This window comes from Solea senegalensis, unplaced genomic scaffold, assembly GCF_019176455.1.
Source record: "Solea senegalensis isolate Sse05_10M unplaced genomic scaffold, IFAPA_SoseM_1 scf7180000015695, whole genome shotgun sequence".
Classification (NCBI taxonomy): Eukaryota; Metazoa; Chordata; class Actinopteri; order Pleuronectiformes; family Soleidae; genus Solea; species Solea senegalensis.
The window spans coordinates 51,476-73,638 of record NW_025321421.1 but is presented as its reverse complement, the minus strand read 5'-3'; the positions used below and the strand labels follow the sequence as shown (position 1 = coordinate 73,638).

The 22,163-nt window shown below is 37.9% G+C and overlaps 2 protein-coding genes across 2 annotated transcripts; both read left to right on the top strand.

The window, feature by feature from the left end:
* The first annotated feature begins 15,160 nt into the window (after positions 1 to 15,160).
* LOC122762469 (keratin-associated protein 4-12-like) lies at positions 15,161 to 17,930 on the top strand. Its single transcript, XM_044017672.1, has 6 exons — positions 15,161 to 15,209; positions 16,021 to 16,122; positions 16,254 to 16,421; positions 16,515 to 16,635; positions 17,249 to 17,746; positions 17,873 to 17,930. Exons 1-6 carry the CDS (start codon positions 15,161 to 15,163, stop codon positions 17,928 to 17,930), a joined length of 996 nt encoding a protein of 331 aa, XP_043873607.1.
* A 2,472-nt stretch (positions 17,931 to 20,402) lies between these two features.
* LOC122762470 (phospholipase A2 inhibitor and Ly6/PLAUR domain-containing protein-like) lies at positions 20,403 to 22,163 on the top strand. The gene is made up of 6 exons (XM_044017674.1): positions 20,403 to 20,451; positions 20,710 to 20,811; positions 20,902 to 21,069; positions 21,150 to 21,266; positions 21,685 to 21,888; positions 22,081 to 22,163. Exons 1-6 carry the CDS (start codon positions 20,403 to 20,405, stop codon positions 22,161 to 22,163), a joined length of 723 nt encoding a protein of 240 aa, XP_043873609.1.

Sequence of the window (22,163 nt, the reverse complement as noted above, 5' to 3'; positions counted from 1 at the left end):
AACCACAACTACTCTTACACCAACCACTACAAAGACTGCACCAACCACTACTACTACTGCTCCAACCACAGCAACTCCTGCAACCAGTACAACTATTGCTGCAGCCACAACTACTACTGCAACAACCAGTACAACTACTGCTCCAACCACAGCAACTGCACAAACCACTACAACTACTGCCCCAACCACAACTACAACTGCTCAAACCACTACAACTACTGCACCAACCACAACTACAAATGCTCAAACCACAACTACACCAACCACTACTACTACTACTGCCCCAACTACAACAACTACTGCCCCAACCACAACAACTACTGCAGCAACCACTACAACAACTGCTCCAACCACAACAACTACTGCAGCAATCACAACGACTGCAGCAACCATTACAACCACTGCTCCAACGACAACTACTTCTACTGCAACCACAACAACTACTGCAACATTTAAAACAACCACTGCCCCAACTACTGCTCCAACCACAACTACTACGGTTACTGCTTCAACCACAACAACTACTCCACCAACAACTAAAACTACTACACCAACTACAACAGCTACTGCACCAACCATAACTACTGCACCTACCACAACTACTGCACCAACCACAACTACTGCACCAACCACAACAACTACTGCTCCAACCACAACTACAACTGCTCCAACCACAACAACTGGTGCTCTAACTACTACAACTACAACTACTACCCCAATAACCACAACAACTGCTGCAGCAACTGCGACAACTACTGCCCCAACAACCACAACAACTGCTGTGGAAACTACAACAACTGCTATGGCAATTGCAACAACTTCTGCCCCAGTAACCACAACAACTGGTTCACCAACTTCAGTGTCAGCTCATACATCAACAGCTGCAGCAACAATGACTATTGCCCCTTCAACAACATCAACTGCTGCTCCAACTACATCTTCCTCCAGTGATGCTTGTTGTGGCAAACTGGGTATGGTCTATTTTATGTTCGGACTTGTTTTCTTTGTACTATTGTAGTACTTTGCCGTGGGTGAATGGCTTTCGAAGTCACCTCATCGACTTTCTGGTGATTTTTTAAGCCACTTTGCCTTGTTACTTTTAAAGTGTGCAGTAGAAATGACTTACACTACAGAAAATATGAAACAAGGAAACCAATTTTTGATTGGAAAATGCCTGCACAGATATGAGTGCCTTAAAGAAGTTCAATTTAAGTTTACATAAAAATAATTATTTAAATATTTATTGTGGTTATATAGTATTTCTTGTTTATTGATTGCTGCTTTAACTTATCCTTAAGCTACTAAATTATGTAAAAGTTAATATTCTGTGTATTTAAATGAATAAATAAATATATAAAAAATGGATGAAGGTTTTCTTCTGGTCTTCCTACTTTGACTAGTGTGTCAATGCAGAAGCACCTTAACTATTCCAGGAACAAAATAAAAGTGAATTTTCTATGACAACTCTCATTGAAAAATTAGAGTGTATCGCAGCTGAATACTTTTCAGCAATTTCAGTCATATTTACTATCATATACAGTATACCGACAACTGCTGCAACTGTGATTTTATTTATAAAATTGTTGATGAAATGAAAAAAACACATCAAAATGTATGTTTTTTTTTACTTTTAAATTCAGAAAATATGAAAGGTACTAGATGCAAGAAATGCATTAAATCAGTGGTTCTCAAACATTTTATACCAAGTACCACTGGAGAAAATAATGAACTCTTGAAGTAACACCATTATCACCAACGTTAAAACCACAATGTTGTAAATAGGCCAAGCAAAGTCAGGTACAGGTCTTTTCACGGGAGGCAAATTTTTCCCAATAAGATCATTTGTTCTCTCATTATCCTCCACTTTTTCACATATACTTCACACACTGGTATAGTGAAATTAGATTAAAATGAGGCAAGACATGAGGTGACTAATTATCATTATTTTAATGCACTCTGGTCAAAATTCCTCAGATCCACTCCGATCACATACCCTGGTACAGTAAAACATTTTCTGATCTTCCACCAGAAGAAGCTCATGTACAGCACCATGGCATTAAATCACAAAAAGAGCACAACATGTTAATGTGACGTACTGCTCCTTACATTTGAGTTTGTGTTAGATCCAACATGTTACCAGATAAAAAAGGTATTGCATTAATACAAATCATGCATTGCCATCGTGCAATTGCAAAAAATAAAAAATAATAGCATGGCTTTGGAATACTTAATAAATAAATAATAATAAGATATAGTAATATAGAGATAAAAGATAATACATAACTGTATTCTTATTCATACTGTAGTTAAATAAAATAAAAATGATTTCCGTTTTGGACAATCATGCACTATTGATCTGATCAAGCCTTTTATTTTAGTATCTTTATTTCCCTAAAGATGGAAAGATTGTCATACAGAGAAAATATCTTCTCTGTATGACCGAGGAGTGCAATTCTAAACTTGTTCTGTTTGCGTTTGACAAAATATAATTTTTCAGTCAACACAATGGACTTTTTTTTTTTCTTTGTTTTTGTTTCTGTTGAATAAAGTTCAAAGTCAATTCAGAAATTATGAATTTTAGTTGTAGTAGTTGTGGTATTTGCAGTAGTAGTTGACTTTCTGGTTTATCAACTCATCCCTGAATTTTGCCCATTCATTTCGTGAAAATTGGGTTTGTATTATAACTTAAGCTGCCACACCCAGTGCAAGAGTCACAGAGAGGTTCAATGTGGTTTTCTTCATGATGCAAAGCATTTGGATTCATGGCTTTACTTAATCACATGTACCTTTACAACAAAAGAGAGTGATTATACACTGGTAGGCCTATAGTGAAATTAGATACATCCACCCCCGCGGCTCTCTCCTCGGCCCACTCTTTCTCCCACACACCCAGATCCACTGGCAGAGGTGGCGGGACAGGTCTGCTCATCAACCCCAACTTAACTTTCACTCTTTACCCACTGCCACACTTTACCCACTGCCTCTTCACAGTCGTTTGAATTTCATGCTGTAACTGTAACTCACCCAGTAAAACTAATCATTGTTGTCATCTACTGTCCACCAGGCCCATTGGGACACTTCTTGGATGAACTAGACGTCCTCCATTCAAACATCCCAGAAAATGGCCCACCACTTGTTCTTCTTGGCGACTTCAACATCCAGTCAGAGAAGTCATTCAATTTACTTCTTTTACTTTCCTCTCTTTCGCTCTCATTCGCTCCTTCTCCACCAACTCACAAAGCTGGCAACCACCATGACCTAATTTTCACCAGAAACTGCTCTGCCTCCGACCTCACGGTAACTCCACTTCATGTCTCTGATCATTTCTTCATATCCTACTCTCTCCCAATTTGATAATCTCATCTCATCAGATACTGCACTTGTCTGTCGTAACATTCACTCTCTCTCTCCCTCCTCTCTGTCCTCAACTGTTCTATCAGCACTTCCTTCAGCTGACTCCTTCTCCCTCATGCATTCCAACTCTGCCACAGACACCTTCCTCTCTACTCTGTCCTCCACTCTCCAGACTCTCTCTATCCTCTTACTTTAGGGCGGGTTTCGCAAGTCCTCCCCAGCCCCGTGGTTGTCTGACTCAGTGCGTGCTGAGAGAACCACGATACAGGCAGCAGAAAGGAAATCAAAACACCCTGACAACAAAGTTATTTCCCTAATAACCTCTGCCCGCCCCACCTCCTGCCCCCTTGACTCTATCCCTTCTCACCTCACCTGATCTGACCATCATCCTCGACAACTCTGTGGTAGCTCCTTCTCATACCGCAAGGAACCTGGGTGTGATACTTGATGACCATCTCTCCCTCACTGCCAACATTGCTACACCATTCCTCCACTCCCTTCACTGGCTTCCTGTAGCTGCTCGCATTCGCTTCAAGACGCAAGTGCACGCGTTCCATGCTACAAATGGATCCGGTCCAGCCAACCTCCAGGACATGATCAAAACCTACACCCCAGCCCGCCCACTTTGCTCTGCATCGACTAACCGGCTTGCTGCCCCCTCACTGAGAGGATCGCAGAGGCACTCACAGAACTCGAGACTGTTCGCTGTCCTAGTTCCCAAATGGTGGAACAAGCTCCCCATCGACATCCGGACAGCAGAAAGCCTCCACATCTTCCGCTGCCAACTAAAAACACATTTCTTTTGACTGTACCTCGACTAAGACGACGACAAAAAAAATAAATAAATAAAAATAAAAAGCACTTACTTATACATCACACTTATGACTAGCACTTTATAGTTTGGCTTACTTGAAGCACTTACTTCTAGCTCTTGTTTGTACCCAAATGTTTAAATGCACTTATTGTAAGTCACTTTGGATAAAAGTGTCTGCTAAATGAAATGTAATGTAATGTAATGTAATGATCACATACCCTGGTATACATGGTGAACATTATTTCTAATTTTCTTTGTTTTTGCTTCTGTTGAATAAAGTTCAAAGCCAATTAAAGTGGACATAGCATGGTCCTATCTCACTTATATGTGAGATATGGAGGTGTACTTACAAACATGAAGTTGTTTTTATGGTCAAAAACCTCCCAGTCGCTACAAAAGAGCCGTAATGTCTCATCACTGACACTCTCGTCAGCCGTGCTGTTTCAGACCAAAACCACACTCGCAGAATACAGACTGTCTTGTGATTAGCCAGCCATTGAGAGCTTTCCCACTGTCCTGTGACTGGCCAGTTACCTGGAAGTGATGTAATTGGCACGACAGCTCCCCCTCTGGAAAGGCGGATGCACCGCTAGCAATTATCAATACACTGAATAATGCCGTAATCCCTTACGCATTTGATCCGGAGTCTGACCCAGAGTCAGAAGACACTGTGACAAGTGAACCACCTCCATCAGCTCTCGTTGTAGCTGCTGAGCTGCTACAACGAAGTAGTTCTTCTTCTGCTACGGTTGAAAGTCTATCACCGGATGTGCATTTTCCACTCCGAGAGTTTGCACTCTCAATGACCAGCATGTTTGGGAGCACATATATTTGTGAGAGCATTTTTTCCACAATGAAGCACATCAAGTCAAAAGAGAGAAACAGGCTCACGGATGACACTTTTCATCTGATGCAGACTGGATGCACAAAGATTGACATTCAGATTGACATCCAGTCAGTTGTGCACCAGCAGGCAAAACCACAAGTTTCTCATTAAAAGAGAACCAGTACGCCTACTACTGATAGATGTGAGGTAGAGTGGGTATACAGGGAAAATGTTAAAATCTTTAAAGTGCAGTGTACAAATGCACAAAATTAGTTCTTGCAGGTGGATGGTGATTTGTATGTTTTATTCTCATGAGAGCCCTTTGCACTGAAAAAAAAGAAATCACAGTAAGTGGTTATTTTTGTTTGCTTCCTATGAGGAGTTCAACTGTTATACATGAATTTGAGCATGCAATATGTTAAGTTACTGCACTGTATGTTGTTCAATTAACATAGATATATATACAAACATTTAAAATGGCAGTTTTATCATATCTCGTTAAGTATGCGGTCCTATATGGCCCTCTGGTAGTGTCGACAAAATATTGTGGCCCTCTCCATCATTTAAGTTGACCATCCATGGTCTACAGTGTCACAGTCGGATGATTCAGAGTCAGAGGTTTGTGTGGCAAAAAAGGCCCAAACCCACCATTTTCAGGAAGACTGGGTAAGAAATTGTACCCCACTATCCACAAGGGACGGCAGAGTAAATGCATGCTCCATGACGGCTCATATGGGCAGGCCTGGCCCCCAAGCCCACACCCCAGGAAAACATGAATTGGGTTCTGTTTTAATGATAATTTTGTTCAAAGTCCAGAAAATTATTTTTTGAAAATTGAAAATTGTGTGTTTCAGGACCAGGAAATAATTGAAATTAAATTTGGTTTGGTTGTTGTCCAAAATGATTTTCTTATTAATTTATTTTATTTAGGTTTAGGGCTGAAGGACACTGAGGTTAGGTCAGGGTTAAGATTAGGGTAAGATGTAAATCAAAAAAAATTGTTTTATGGTCAGATCAAATAATAAGGTTAAGGTTAGGCAAGATCCCAAAATGGACGACATCAGGACAAGCATACACCTGGCAAAAACAAAACCTTAACGAAGAGAACAATCTGTGTCTCAGAATGGTCCTTGGATGCCATCTAGTGGACAAAAATCCAAATGACATGCCAAAGAAAATCAGCCCAAATAAATGCCAAAATTGTGCACTTTGTGTGACCAAAATTGGTCATGAGTCCCAAAGCCCCTTAAAATGCCTATTATCAAATTATTTAAATGTGAATATTTGGTTAGCATGTTGATTTACGGTGTCTGCCCCCAGCTTTTCTGGTTGCGCCCCTAAAATTTTCAGTTGGGGGCCACGGTGCTCCTAGTGAAAAAAGTCTGGAGCCCTGAATATCATATCATCAATAATAAAATAACATGGTGGTCCAAGACAGACATAAACCAGCTGTGTATATAAGATGTAATCAAAATGTAGGTCCACTCTTTAACATATGGAGGCTGGCTGAATGTCAAAGTGAAACTGGTCAATGATTCCTCATAAAAGAGGCATGTAATAAATTATAATAATTAAAACTTCTTCTTCCCTGACACCCCCAGTACAGGGGGCACTGTAGCACACAGCAACAAACACATCATAAAGCCATGTCTAACTTTAATAAACAGAGACATGCTGCATACCCACAGGAAGGTCAGAAGCTCGGCTAGAAGCTCATAAAAACACTTATCATGCTCACCAAACACAGTTAAAACACCAATCAATAAAACCAGCAGTGTGTCACTTAATTCACATACTACAGCCCCTATCCATTCCAGTGATGCCCCATATGTCTAGATCTACTGTGGAATTATGGAGAAAATACAGCTCAAAAATCAAGATTTTTTTTTTTTTTAAGATATTCTGATCGCCAGAATAGCTCGATGTTGCGGCATGTTGGGCATCATTGGAAAGCTAAGTAGCTGTAGTATCAGATGACATATTCAACGGGAAACCATATTTGGCCATTAGGGGGCAGTGCAAAATCAGCAATAAAATAGTAAAAATCTAGTAAAAAACCAAAGCTCTGCAACAGCTCGGGAGAATGTTCCTACCGAACCTCCAAACAATTCTGTCTGCAAAAGAGCAGTTCCATACTTTTAAAGGTTTCTCTAACATCCTTATCTTATCCAAAAGTGTTAGGTTATTAATGACAACATTGTTCCAAATGTGCTCAATTACCAACTTTTATCTACTGCCTCCTATCTTTACTTTTCATTTATATTAAATTACTTTACAACTTTTGATTAATGTGCTAAATGTAGTATAATTAAGCTGTCCAAATGTATAGTAATTTAGAGGGGGGAATAAGTTTTATGTAATTTATTTTGTAGAAGAAATTGTGAGTAATTTGGGTAAACAAATGCATTTGATCTCAAGCTCACTGGGTCATGTAGAAATGTGGGATAGAGAACAACTTTTATAGTGTAAAATTATACATTCTAATCTAAAGCCATGTTATTATCCCCAGAAACTTTGTAATTTGTAATGTATATGGCCAGCGAGATAAAGGTGTAACTTTTACACAATGCAAGTGGATATGTAACCATGTAGACTGCACTATAGCTAACTCAAGATTCATCTTTTAGTAGTTTATTTTATACATTTAGTTTTCTTACTGTTTTTACATTTAGAAATGTGGTTATTTATTTTAACCAGCAATTTTAGAAATAAAAAAAAAAACAAACATGCAGGAAGTTGTTTTTACGCTGAAGAGGGGACTATGACATTTCTGTGTGAATTGCCATTGCCATATCTGGTTCTATATATTCTGTAAAAGCTTACAGAATATAATAAGATTAAAAAAAATGTAAAGTTTAATAAGAGATGTGGGGAAAATGGTCAACAGCTAAGTATTGGGAGACTGGAACAATGTCAAAAATAAGACATTTTGTTGCTTATGCAACTCGTCACTAATACAGTTTTTATCAGTCGCTTTGGTGCTTTTCTCACATCACTATTAACATTTGCACAGCAGTTAGTGCATTTCTCAAAACAAATTAATGCAAACTGCAAAACCTAGTGGATAACCAGAAAAAGCATGTCACTTGCTCAAAATGGATAGTCCCTTCCTCAAAAGCAAGTATTCATGTCAATGAAACTGCCATCAAAATGAGAAGTCTTGACACCATCGTTTTGAACAAGATAGTCAAACGGCTTTGTCAAGTTTTCATTATGACAGTTTATTCTCTCAGTGTTTTCCAATGCAAAAAAAGGTCAGAACTTGGTGACCCTACCTGAAAATGCTCAAGACAGCGCTATACACTACTTGTACAGCCATTTGAAAACTTCAGTAAGGTTACACATTGCTGTAGTTAGGGGAGTAAGTGAGTACAAGACACTGAATATGTACTTTTTCACATTTTTATTGTATATGCTCTTTGCAATTTTCCAGCATTGTGCAAAAGAAAAATACACTACAGTCACATATTTAGAACAAACATAAGAAACGTCTGTTTGGTAGAACTGTGCACAAATGTGAGGTTGTCATTCAATCCTATGTGGTGCACAGTAATGTACAGTAAACATGAGATGTTTGATTACTGTCCAATTCTATACATACCTTTTCTTCCTACGAAATGTTTGAATATGTATTTGGCCTCTTCTCCCTCTTTCCCTGTTTTGTCTCCTTCCCCTTCCCCTTCCTCCCCGCATCCTCACCCCTCTTACACGATGCTGACCTTCCATTTCTGTGTCACATAATTGTAGAAATGGTACACACTATGTCCTGCTCGGTTCATTCAGTATATGTTTGCCAAATGAGGGTTCACCTCACCTGAGAGCAATTGTTCAATTTAGGAGACATTTCCAGGAAAAAATGATAAAGAAAGGTATAAAATTTGCTTGACAGAATTTGATAACTAGTTCAACAATTTTGTATGTAATGACTCAAGCAATGAAATGAAGACTATTAGTTTTATTGGGAACAACTATTCAGCATCCATAAGTATAGTTCATTTTGACTGACATGACATAAGCCAATGATAAAACAGCAGAGAATTGTATGAAAGCAACTGATACATGTCCAAAAGCATTGGCAATTTGTTCAGAGGGACAAGAAATTGCTACTATGATGTGCATAAAAGACTAAATGTTGTGGAGGTTGTACTAATATTTATGAAAATTTTCATTCTGATCTGAGAAAAGCACCAAAGCTACTGAGAAAAACTGTAACTACACACGCTCGCTAGTTTCTTTTGTTTTTTTTAAATAAAAAAATGTATTCAAAGAATACAAATTACACATTTATTGGAAATTGTTTTTCAATATAACATAACAGTGTAAGAATAAGAGAGATACAAACTAAAAGAGAGAAAAGAACAATAAAAAGAAACAAAGAAAAAAGCAGAATGGATGTGGTATTTTTCCATTAAAATAATAAGATCAATTATATATTCCCCATTGTTTTTCTGTATATTATTTTCTAAGAGTCCGAACAATACATTCTTTCAATGCAAGACCACATTCACATCAATATTTTCATGAATTTTTTTCAAAAAGGTCTAGACAGTCTAGAAGAGCGCAAAGACACCCACTCCAATACAAAACCGCTGACAAACGCGCACAGACACACGGACACACACGCACGCCGCCACACATTCCACAACACACACCCGGTAATAGAGCGCACAGACAGACAGACACACACATACACAGTTCCATCAACATCAAAGGTGCAAACTTGCCGCTCCTACATAATCATCCCGTTAAATTATCGGTTCAAACTTACTTCACTCTTACTTCGCTCACGTTTGCGTCGGCAGCATCTCAAACATTGTTTACATCAGCGGCGCAGTTAAATGACGACGATGGCGGGACGCTTTATGTGACGTCTCTTTTTGTAGTTCTACCTGTCAATATTGTTTACTAAAGGTGCGGACAACAATTATTGTGGCACGATTAATTTGGGAAATACGTTGTTTTATTATTTTTTGTGGGTTGTTTGTTAGAATAATCATGCTTGTGATTTTGAGGATAATTTGTGTTTGGATTGGAGAGGCATATAAAGAGAGGTCTATCTCCCACTCGGGCAGTATGTATTTGGTTACTGAGGAGGTAACACCTGTTGCTCACAACTGGATTTGATTTTGATTTGGACTTGTTTGAAGCCTTATGTGTTGCTATTATGTCTATTTTTTTTGGAAATAGCATTTTTGCACATGTTTTGTAAATATTTTTCACTGTGTGCACCTTGGTTTGGATGAATAAAAGGGCAACACAACATCAGTCCATCGACTGCACCATCACTGTTTTGGTTAAATTGAGGAGCTGCAGCAGAGCCCTGTGACAGCTTAGTAATATTATTATTATTATTATTTTAATCATCACCATCATCGACAATAATAATAATAATTGATGAATAAATGGACAACATGACATTATTATTATTGTTATTATGATGATGATGCTGCTGCTGCTGATGCTGATGATGATGATGATGACTATGATCATATAATTATTATTATGAATAACATAACAATAATAATAATAATAATAATAATAATAATAATGCATTTTATTTATAGGTGCCTTTCAGGACTGTCAAGGTTGGAACAAGGGCCTTTCTGCATGGAGTTTGCATGTTCTCCCCGTGTGTGCGTGGGTTCTCTCCGGGTACTCCGGCTTCCTCCCACAGTCCAAAAACATGCAATGTGGGGATTAGGTAAATTGGACACTAAATTGACCATAGGAGTGAGTGTGAGAGTGAATGGTTGTTTGTCTCTATCTGTGTGGCCCTGCGATGGACTGGCGAACTGTCCAGGGTGTACCCCGCCTATCGCCCGATGTAGCTGAGATTGGCACGGCACCCCCCGCGACCCTCTGGTTGAGGATAAAGCGGTAGATGATGACTGACTGACTGACTGACATTTTAAGGGGTAAGCCAGTCTGAACTGGTGTGTTTTGAGATGTGGCTTGAAGGTTGACAGAGCCGGGGGACAAATACTATATATTGAATTTATTTAAAGTATTCAGTGTTGTGACATCAACACATTCATGATAGTCTTTGAATTAGTCTCCTCATAGAAAATTCACTTTTATTTGCCCCCAGAAATATTCAAGTGTGTTTCTACATTGGCACAATAGGCAAAATATTGAAAACAGAGATAAAGCTCTTAACCAATTATTTATTGATTTAAGATAGACAAATGCATGTGACTTTCCGACAATTTAGTAGTAGCTTAAAATCAAATAAAAGCAGCAATAAATAAAGAACACATACTATAAAGAACTGTCAGTACATATTTTACATAATACATTAAACTTCATTAACATGTACACAAACAGCATGTCAAACAACCTTAAGGTGCAATGAGGCTTTAAAAAGTCTATTTGGTGGCTTTGGTGGTCATTGTTCTATAGTCTAAATATTCTAGCACTCTAGCAAGGCCTAACAGAAGATGGGACACGCAGTCTGACACAACAAACATCACTGGTGGTAGCTGTAGATGGGGCAGCTGAAGGATTTTTAAATCCTGCAGTAGTTGCTGTGGTTGTTGGGACAGTAGCTGTTATCGGTGCTGTAGGCGTGTTATTGGGGTGAGCAGAGTCTTCAAAATTAAGCCCAAAATCTTTGTTCTCTTTCCACGTGTTAAGGCGACGCCTGCTTTATCTACTTGTCTTACAACTCACATTAACTCCTTGGCTTCTATTCAGTCAATTACAGGTTTTTTTTCTACTGATTTTAATACTAAGTGTTTTATTTCAGTGTACTTTGTTTGGGGGTTGGGGTTTAAATTGTCTTTTATAACTAAAGGTGGAATGGATGTTTCAATTGTCTCAACATTGCTCCTGTCGTCTACCTTCATACAGTCAGTGACCATCCATAGCCCTCATTGGGCTGTGTTCATTTTCGCTTTCATCTGATTCAACATGTTGAATTACTGTCACTGCACATCAATGAGAGAGACTACTCAGTGACTACATATGGTTGTTTAGGTCGAGCCAATCCAAAGACATGAATGCAGAAACAGGTAATAAAGAAACTCATAAACACAAACTTTCTTTTTACATTACATTACATTAAATTACATGTCATTTAGCAGACGCTTTTATCCAAAGTGACTTACAAGAGTCTTCCTTTCCACCCTATTTTACTCTGGACATTTGGATGTCAAGACAACTACAATGTTATGTTTGACTGAATAACAAGATTAACAAAGACTACAGTTTATATGTGCCAGTGTTTCCCAGCCTTTAAAGCCTCATAATATTAAAAACAAAAAATATATATTTTCATTGAATAATATATATATGTATGTCATAAAAAATACTGTGAATTTAAATCAGATTCTGTTGTAGCAGGTGTGAGAGTAATGAAAAAAAAAGTAGTTGATGAAGAGAGCCCAGATAAGAGTCAGAGAAAGTAGCAGCTTCATTATGATCTACAAGTACTGCTGATTTGTAACTTCATCTTACAGCACAGAGGCACTTGTAATGGTGATGAATACAGTTACGACTGATGCATGTCTCGAGGCGCCAGGGATTGGGTGTGTTCCACATCATCAAAACACTCCTTCATACACCTTTCACACCTTAATTATTCAGTGTTTGCGTGTTTGTAACTGTGTCTACAAAATAGAATGAAACATACAAAATTTCATGTATATCAAAATGAAAATGACTTTTGAGTTGCATCAATTACGATTGTTTTTGTTACCCTCCTCCTTTTTTATAGTATTTTAAGTAGATTCTATATTTTGTTTGTTTCTAACCCTTACCCTAACAACGCTGAAACACATCATTTTGACAGGTAAGGGCCATCTCTTCGTGACACCTCATAAAAAACATTTGTCTCATCAAATGTGCTCATCTGGAATGTTGTAAATCTGGCGAGTCATCTGTCCTCTTCATTTATTAATAGCATCTACGTACACTACCAGTCAAAAGTTTGGACACACCTTTCCATTTAACCCATCCAAACGTTTGACTGTAGTGTATTTTAACACAAATAATAGCTGCTTGTGTTGTGTTAGCCACGTCACATTTTTTTTTACTTTTGATCTCTTAAGCATTTACGATTGTTGAATAAAAATAGTTGCACCATATGGACACAGCATGGAATCCCTTAATAGGTTTAACTATGTGAGTAACTTAATATAGTCTAAGTTAAGTTTGTAGAATGCACTGTATGTCTGAAAAAAAAATCCATTTTTTTTTAACATGTGAATACTAATTACCAATAGGTTTCAATTTTGATGTCAATATGATGTTTTTAAAGATTTGGTTTAAATAACAGAATGATGCACATCATTCTACCACATGAATTATTGAATATTTAAAGAATAAGAAATATGTGAGCAAATATTACAGGGGTGAAATCTTTACTGACGGCAACATATTACAATATTGTATTCTGTTTAAGGTCATTTTAATAATTTGTACTATACATTTAATAATAATTATTAATAATTTAATAATGATCACTACAGTTGGTGCCTGTCTGATAATACTCTTGATAAATTCAAGGAGACAGAGCTACCTTTATTTAACTCAGTGCCATATATGAGTACACCTGAAGTTACCTTAGCTACATTGCTGACCTATATCAAATCTTGATTTTGATCAGAGCACAGAAACAACACTAGTTAAAGTTACGGCCTTCTCTTGGCCTCAGGTAATGGTCTAGTCCCTATACTCTATACTGCTGTTAGATCTTAGTGCTGCAATTGACACCACTGATCATGATATTCTATTAGAGAGACTGGAGCAGACTCTTGGGATCTCAGGCATTGCCCTCTGCTAGTTTGAATCGTACTTATCTGACAGATTCCATGTTTGTTCATGTTAATGATAATGCTTCTTGCACACAAAGGTTACTTATTGAGTTCCACAGGGATCTGCGCTTGGGCCTTTACTTTTCCCTCTTTGCACGCTTCCTTTCAGGAGCATTATTAGAAAGCACAACACACACTTTCATTGTAGTGCACTCACACTACTCACATACACAATCTACACAGCTGCTTGTATAATTGTGGTACTGTAAAATGTCATAACTGATTCAGAAGTCTTCTGTCTAAACTTTCTAAGTTATATATACAACTGTTAAACATCTGCTCCTTCTTCATCCATCTTTCCCTTTCTCTCCCACCTTTCTGTTCCCCATTTTTCCATTTACCCCAACTGATTGAGGCAGATGCTGCACATGTTTGGGTCTGGTTCTGTCAGAGATGTTTTCCTGATAAACCTTACTGCTCATGTGGCACAGATCTGTGCTGCAGGTCCACCCACGGTAAATTGCCGTGGGAATAACACACAACTCCTTATATGGACATCCTGGGGGCGAGTGCTTATGGGTCATATTTTCAGGCTTTTGAGAAAACACTGGACCCAAAAGCACAATTCAAAGTGTCCAAAAAAAAGGTTTTTATTTAAAGTAAAAAAAAAACCTAAGCAGCAGGTGTAAACTAACTGAGGGAGGGAGGGAGGTCCAGAAAAACCTCTTGCAGAAGTAGCAGGCAAAAGTCTTAGGCAGAGCAAAACTGGCAGGACAAGAGAAGAACATGTGGCATGACGATCCGACAGAGGGTGAATGAGAATGGGTTGTATTTGTAAGGGAGACTGAATGGGAGGCTGTTGATGATGATAATAATGAGGGCCAGGTGTGAAAGTGGGCGGGGAGGCTCAGGTGAGTGGAATGAGGTAATTGCAGGGCCGACGTGAGTGACAAGATCTCCAATGACAAGAGAGTTAGTGAAGGCAGATCAACACAGGAAAACAAAAAAAACAGTCCCTAAGCAGGTGACCCCGTGACAGTTCTCTCTATAATATTGTAAATGGTTCTACCTTATATAGTGCCTTGAAATAATGTATGTTGTGATTAGGTGCTATACAAATAAAATTGAATTGAATAAAGAACTTACTATTTTGGCCACACAGCTCTAAACACGTAAACACTGGAAAAATGAAGGTGTGTGAGGTGTGTTGAGGAGTGTTTTGATGATGTTTTCTCTGAAAGACAAAAGAGGAACTGATGCTATGAATCATGCCACTGTTCACATTATATCACACCCAATCAATTATGCATTTAGATCTGCATCAGTCATAACTGTATTCATCGCCTTCACAATATATAGAGTGTCTCTGTGCTGTAAGGTTTAGTAACAAATCTGCAGTGGTGGTAGATCATGATGAAGCTACTTCTTTCTCTGACTCTCATCTGGGCTCTCTCCAGCACAAGTAAGTGTACTTTTTTACTACAATATTATTACAACAGCTACAACAGAATGTGTTTAAATTTGTGTTTAAGTGTTTAAAGGGCTGATTATTATCACAAGTCAGTTTGTAATTTCATATTCTTAAAAATATTATGAGGCCTTGGACACACAGCCCTGATTATCAACCAACAACAAAGAAAGACAACCATCCATGACACTTCCTTATTTGGCATGTGTTGGTTGGAAAACAAATGCACTATATATTTCATCAACTATAGCCATTGAACAACCACCACATGCATTCTGCATCTTACCAGCAAGTCAATTTTTCAGTGTTAAATCAACACTGTGTCCGAGTGTATTTGGTCCTTATCAGAATTGGTGTTAGATTAACTCTTTCCTCGGAGGCATTCTATTCAATCTGTTGTTGTAATATCGCTGAAAGAGTCATTGAACTTTGACACTGCATATTTAACACATATTTAACCCTTTGTGACTACACTGTTGTTTGTAAGTCACTTGCTTCATCTTTGCTTGTCTTTTCTTATCCTGTGATTGGTAAGAGCTAAACAGCACCAACAAGGGCAATGGTGATTGACCTTTGATAGGTGACCATGAATCAAACAGATAAAATATTGTCATAATATTGAGTCAAGTAGCGTCAGATGACACGTTAAACCAAATTTAAAACATTCTATGGAGAAATTCTATGTTTTATTACTATGATTTAAAACCATCAACATTTATAGTTTAATGACAGTCCTCTCGTTTTGAGGACTCTGTCCCTCGGGATTTTGAACTTAACTAATCACAGATTTCTTTCTTAATTGCAGCTGCTGCTCTTGTGTGTCAGACTTGCACTGATGATTCATGTACAAGCACCACGCCACGAACATGTTCCACAGAGACAATGTGTATAACTGCCGCCATTGAAGGTATTATTTTCAACACGTCATTTATTACTTTAGTTATAGTAAGTTTAGTTAGTTAGTTTAGTTATAGTAAGTTACTTGACAAACTTGCTGCCAAGCCCTTTCAATTAAAGTGAACAAACTGTACTTTTCAGCTGTTTCATCTGGAACTCCTGGCCAACAAATCTTTAAGGCGTGTGCATCGTCCTCCCTGTGTCCAGCCACAGGATCTCAGATATTTTCAGTCAACTTGGGTGTTTCGAGTGCACTTGCATCTGCTACATGCTGCAACACAGACAACTGCAACTCAGCCACTCTATCATGTAAGTACAGGTGGATGATCATCACCTTCAAAACATGAGAAAAACAATTTTATCTAACCCTTATAAACACAATCTCATGGTCTTCTTTTTCAGTCCCCACCACTCCACCAGTCAACAGCCTCCAGTGTAATTCATGTAACCCTGCCACATCACAATGCACCACTTCAGTACAGTGTACAGGAACACAAGATCGCTGCATTCAAGCAAGTTGTGAGTCTTATTATCATTATTATTTTTATTATTATTACAATATCTTTCAGTTATTTGGTCAATTCAGCATCACTTAAGATGTGTTTGAATTAAATTAAGTTTACAGTTCATCTGACCACTTAAAAATCATCTTTATTGACCCTGGTAAGGTTGTGGCTGTGGGTTATTTAAGATAATGTGAATCATTTATTCTACAAAACAGAAATAATTCCAATCACCAATCGCTAGATCTCAAGGTGACAAAGGTCAAATGTTTTATACCCCCAAAAAACTCTTATGTGTTTGATTTATAAAATTAAATTCTATCACTGGAGATATGTCAACAATTCACCTTACTTTGCGAGGATTAAGGTTTTTCTCTTTCTTTTTATTAATTGGATTTTTAAGTTTTAACTTATTGGTTGTGGCTCAAATTAATTAAATTAAATGCATACTGTAAGATCAATATATGTTTTTCCACTTAATAATTATTGAAATGATCTAAATGACTTTTCATCTTCAGTGACAAATGGGGCCACCACTTCTCCTGCCTTTGGTTGTGCATCTGTAAACACATGTGGAGCTGCTGGTAGCCTGGGGACACTACCTTTTATGCAAAATGTTGGCAACATTACCAGTGGACCAACGTGCTGTGACACAAATCTATGTAACACTGTCACAACAACTGCTGCCCCAACTACAACTGCTGCAGCAACTACAACTGCTGCCCCAACTACAACTGCTGCCGCAACTACAACTGCTGCAACTGCTGCTCCAACTACAACTGCTGCCCCAACTGCTGCAGCAACAACCGGCTCCAACTACAACTGCTGCAGCAACAAGCTGCTGCAGCTCTACAACTGCTGCTGCCCCAACTACAACTGCTGCTCCAACTACAACTGCTGCCCCAACTACAGCTGCTGCTCCAACTACAACTGCTGTTCCAGCAACCGCAACTGCTTCCCCAACTTCAGTTGCTACCCCAACTGCAACAGGTGCACCACCTACAGCAACCCCTGCCCCAACAGTCCTCTCAACTATAGCAACCTCTGCTCCACCAACAGCAACATCCAACTTAGCGACACAAAACAACCCAACTACAACTACCTCCAGTTCTGCTTGTTGTATCAGACTGGGTACGATCCATCTTCTGTTAGGACTTGTTTTATTTACCCTCTTTTAGAATATGACATGAATGAATGACCACTGAAGCCACCAATTGACTGTGAGGTTATTTGTATTAACCTTATTGCCATCTTTAGTTGGTGGTTGTGTGAAGTGGAAGTTACATTTAGTCAAAAGTCTAAAGAGTCTGGGTGAAACTGACTTTGCTGAAGGCGACACCAATACAATACTCCTAGGAAAGAAACTTTGTCACAACTTTTTAACTTGCACTTATGTGTAATTATTATGTGTATTTCAAATTAATTGAATGCTTTAACATTGTTTGCACTTCCCAATAATTGTACAAATCTGATCCACTTACAAGTGTATTCGCTGGTTAAAATGATGAAATAAATTGACCACACATAAAACACATTATTTGAGTAAGTTGATGATGTTTTACTTATTGTCACCTGATGTATTATTTCAATATGTATTGGTTATGTATGTATCCTATTTTTTGATTGTTGATTTAATTTATTTGTGGAGAAATACTTGGTTTAAATCACTCATTAATGTGTTAATGTGTCTGAATACTCAATGTTTTGTGGGAAATAAAATAAAAGCTTAAAAGCATGGTAAAGGATTTACTCAAATGTCTTCTTTATTATTACTTTATTTTTCTTTGAATTTTATACCAAAATAAACAGTAAGCGAAATCAACACTTATACGGTGTGGGTGCAAAATCTAAACCAAAAACCAAACAGTGTATTTATAACCAGAGACAGCATTGGTAATATGGCATTACATTTTTGCTCTTAAACATATTAGGTCATTGTCCACTAAAGCTTTGGTTTTAAATTACTTAATACTGGAGCATACATTGTCCATGATTGGTCTATGTGAAACCTGGTTGAAACCAAATGTATTCTTTCTCTAAATGAAGCTTCCCCAGCTTAATTATAAATATACTAACATTTCTCTGGCCTCCAAACAAGGGGGTGGTGTTGCCTTAATTAACAGGTCTTTTTTCAATGTAATCATAAAAACATTTTAAATTTAACTCTTTTGAATCCCTCCATGTTGAGATCTCCCTACTCATCCTCCCTGATTTCAACATTGTTGTGCTTTAGCTAAGGCATTCCTGGCCCTTATAAAGTTGGTTTCAACCAATTTGCACATAAACTTACTAATTTAAGCAAAAACATCTTAGATCTTATTCCCTCTCGCTTGTGGAACAAAGGTTTTGGCTTTGAGTGTATCCTCATTATCTTCTGCTGTGTCAGATCACTTTAATTATGTTCGAAGTGACACTACCTTAAGTCTCGATTAGCATCTGCTCGACGTCACTTCTCTGTTATCATCGTGTGAAGTCCACCGGTGTACTAGGGGCTGTGATTGGTCTCCTATTTTCTCATGAGATTCTGTAGTTAGCCAAAACGGCATCCTCACTAGATGTGTCTACAGAGCAAAAGCAAATGGCTGTCAGATTTGGCTGGGTTCACCTTGGCTAAGCAAGAACATGAGTGTCTGTAAAGTGCCTGTAGACTGTTTCCACTCAAACTTTTTTCTTTCATCCAGTTTCCTTTGCTTTCATTTTTACCTCTGTGTAGCATTACTGCGAATACTATCTTAAACACAATAGAAAATTTATAATTTTACCTCTAATATTAACTAAAAAAAATTGTATTATTTAAAGATTTTATCATTTTAATAGTAGTACCAATGTGTCTGTGCAGCAATGGTTTTTCCATACATCTTAGCTGGCTTAACATGAATAAAGAATATATGATTGTTGCTACAAATATTCCCTAATGTATATCAAGGCCACCTCTTTAGATACGTCATGAAATAATGTCCTTACATTTGTCACACGTCACTTGGACATGTGCTTGTTGTTTGTCATCATCCGGAATGTTGTAAAACTGGTGAATCATCTGTCCTCTTCATTCAGTGATAGCATCTACCGATCTTGACGCAACAAAAATAACGTCTGTACGTACGTATTTGTTTTTACTTTAGATTTTTAAGCATTTACTGTACTTTACTCACAGCATGGAAACTGTGTTACTATGTTCAAGACAGATTTTGATGTCAATTTGGTTTCAAGAACAGATTGATACATGTTATTCTACCACAACAATGACCTTAAAAGAAAATAAGAAAAGAATAAGAAATCTGAAAAGGTGAAATCATAAAAAAGAATGTACAGTGTTATCAAACATTTTAAAACACCTGATTATTTATGCATCATTTTCCTTCAGAAACGTATTGTTTCCATTCACTGGCAGCAGCATATTCTCTGTTTAAGCTCATTTTAATAATTGTCCACATGTTTTTAAAACCGACATGACAATATCCTGGGATAAACATTGAGCACTGTAACAAAATGTAGAATCTTTAAAGACCGGACAAGAAGGTTAACGGTGTTTATATTTCATTTAGGATTTTAGACACACAGTTGTAAACACATAAACACTGGAAGGTGTGTGTTGAGGAGTGATTTGACGTTATCGTTTTCTGAAAGACAAAAGAGGGCATGACGTTATGACTGATGACACTGTATACATGATGACACACCCGGTCATTGAGGTATTTAGAAGTGCATCAGTCATCACCTTCACAATATATAGAGTGTCTCTGTGCTGTAAGGTTTAGTAACAAATCTGCAGTAGTGCTAAATCATGATGAATCTGCTTCTTTCTCTGACTCTCATCTGGGCACTCTCCAGCACAAGTAAGTGTACTTTTTACAACAATATCATTACAACAGCTACAACAGAATGCTATCCATATTCTACAACAGAACCAAAACCAGTCTAAAAATAAATCAAACACATTTAAGAGTCAAGTAGTGTTGGATTACACAAAAAAATTTAATGTTTTAAAATCAGTCTGAAAAGCATCCATATTTATATTTTTGAGCCTTAATTAATGAACGTCCTGTAGTCTTGAGGACTCTGTTTCTAATCATGTATTTCATTCCACATTGCAGCTGCAGCTCTTGTGTGTCAGACTTGCACAGATGATTCATGTACAAGCACTGTGCCACTAACATGTTCCACAGAGACAATGTGTATAACTGCCGCCATTGAAGGTATTATTTTCAACATGTCATTTATAACTTTTTAGCTACAAATGTGCTGCAAAATTCTTTCAATTAAAATAAAAAAACTGTACTTTTCAGCTGTTTCATCTGGAACTCCTGGACAACAAATCTTCAAGGCGTGTGCATCGTCCTCCCTTTGTCCAGCCACAGGATCTCAGATATTTTCAGTCAACTTGGGTGTTTCGAGTGCACTTGCATCTACTACATGCTGCAACACAGATAACTGCAACTCAGCCACTCTATCATGTACAGATGGATGATCATCACCTACAAAACATGAGAAAGACAATTTTATCTAACCCTAATCTCATGGTCTTCTTTTTCAGTCCCCACCACTCCATCAGTCAACAGCCTCCAGTGTTATTCATGTGACCCTGCCACATCACAATGCACCACTTCAGTACAGTGTACAGGAACACAAGATCGCTGCTTTCAATCAAGTGGTGAGTCTTTTTTATTATATATGTTAGTCATTTGGTCAGTTCATCACTAAAGTAAAATTCAAACCTATTGTACTACATTATCATAAAGTATTTTACCATACAGCATTTAAATGCTGCTCACAGTATTGAAAGTGAGCAAAACACAATTACTGCAGTGGAGTTTCCCCACAGCTCGAATACAGTTAGGTTCCTTCAGTCAGCACAGTTTTTATCCATTCTAGTGCTATATGTGTTTTTATGTGTTCTACTTAACAAAGATGTTTTCATTTTATTCAAATGAAAACCAGTGCAATTTTGGCCACAAAGAAGTAATGAAATGTAACTTTATACAATAAACTAATAGAAAAAACACAATATAAGACTTCATTCAAATCTATATAATAAATTATGAAATTAACTAAATGACTTTCATCTTCAGTGACAAATGGGGCCTCCACTTCTCCTGCCTTTGGTTGTGCATCTACAAACATTTGTGCAGCTGCTGGCAGCTTGGGGACATTACCTTTTATGCAAAATGTTGGCAACATTACCAGTGGACCAACTTGTTGTGAGACAAATCTATGTAACACTCTCACAACAACTGCTGCCCCAACTACAACTGCTGCCCCAACTACAACTGCTGCTCCAACTACAACTGCTGCAGCAACAACTGCGGCTCCAACTACAACTGCTGTTCCAGCAACCGCAACTGCTTCCCCAACTTCAGTTGCTATCCCAACTACAACAGGTGCACTAACTACAGCAACCCCTGCCCCAACATCAGTCCTCTCAACCATAACAGCCTCTGCTCCACCAACAGCAACCAACCCAACTACAACGACCGCCAGTTCTGCTTGTTGTATCAGACTGGGTATGATCCATCTTCTGTTAGGACTTGTTTTATTTACCCTCTTTTAG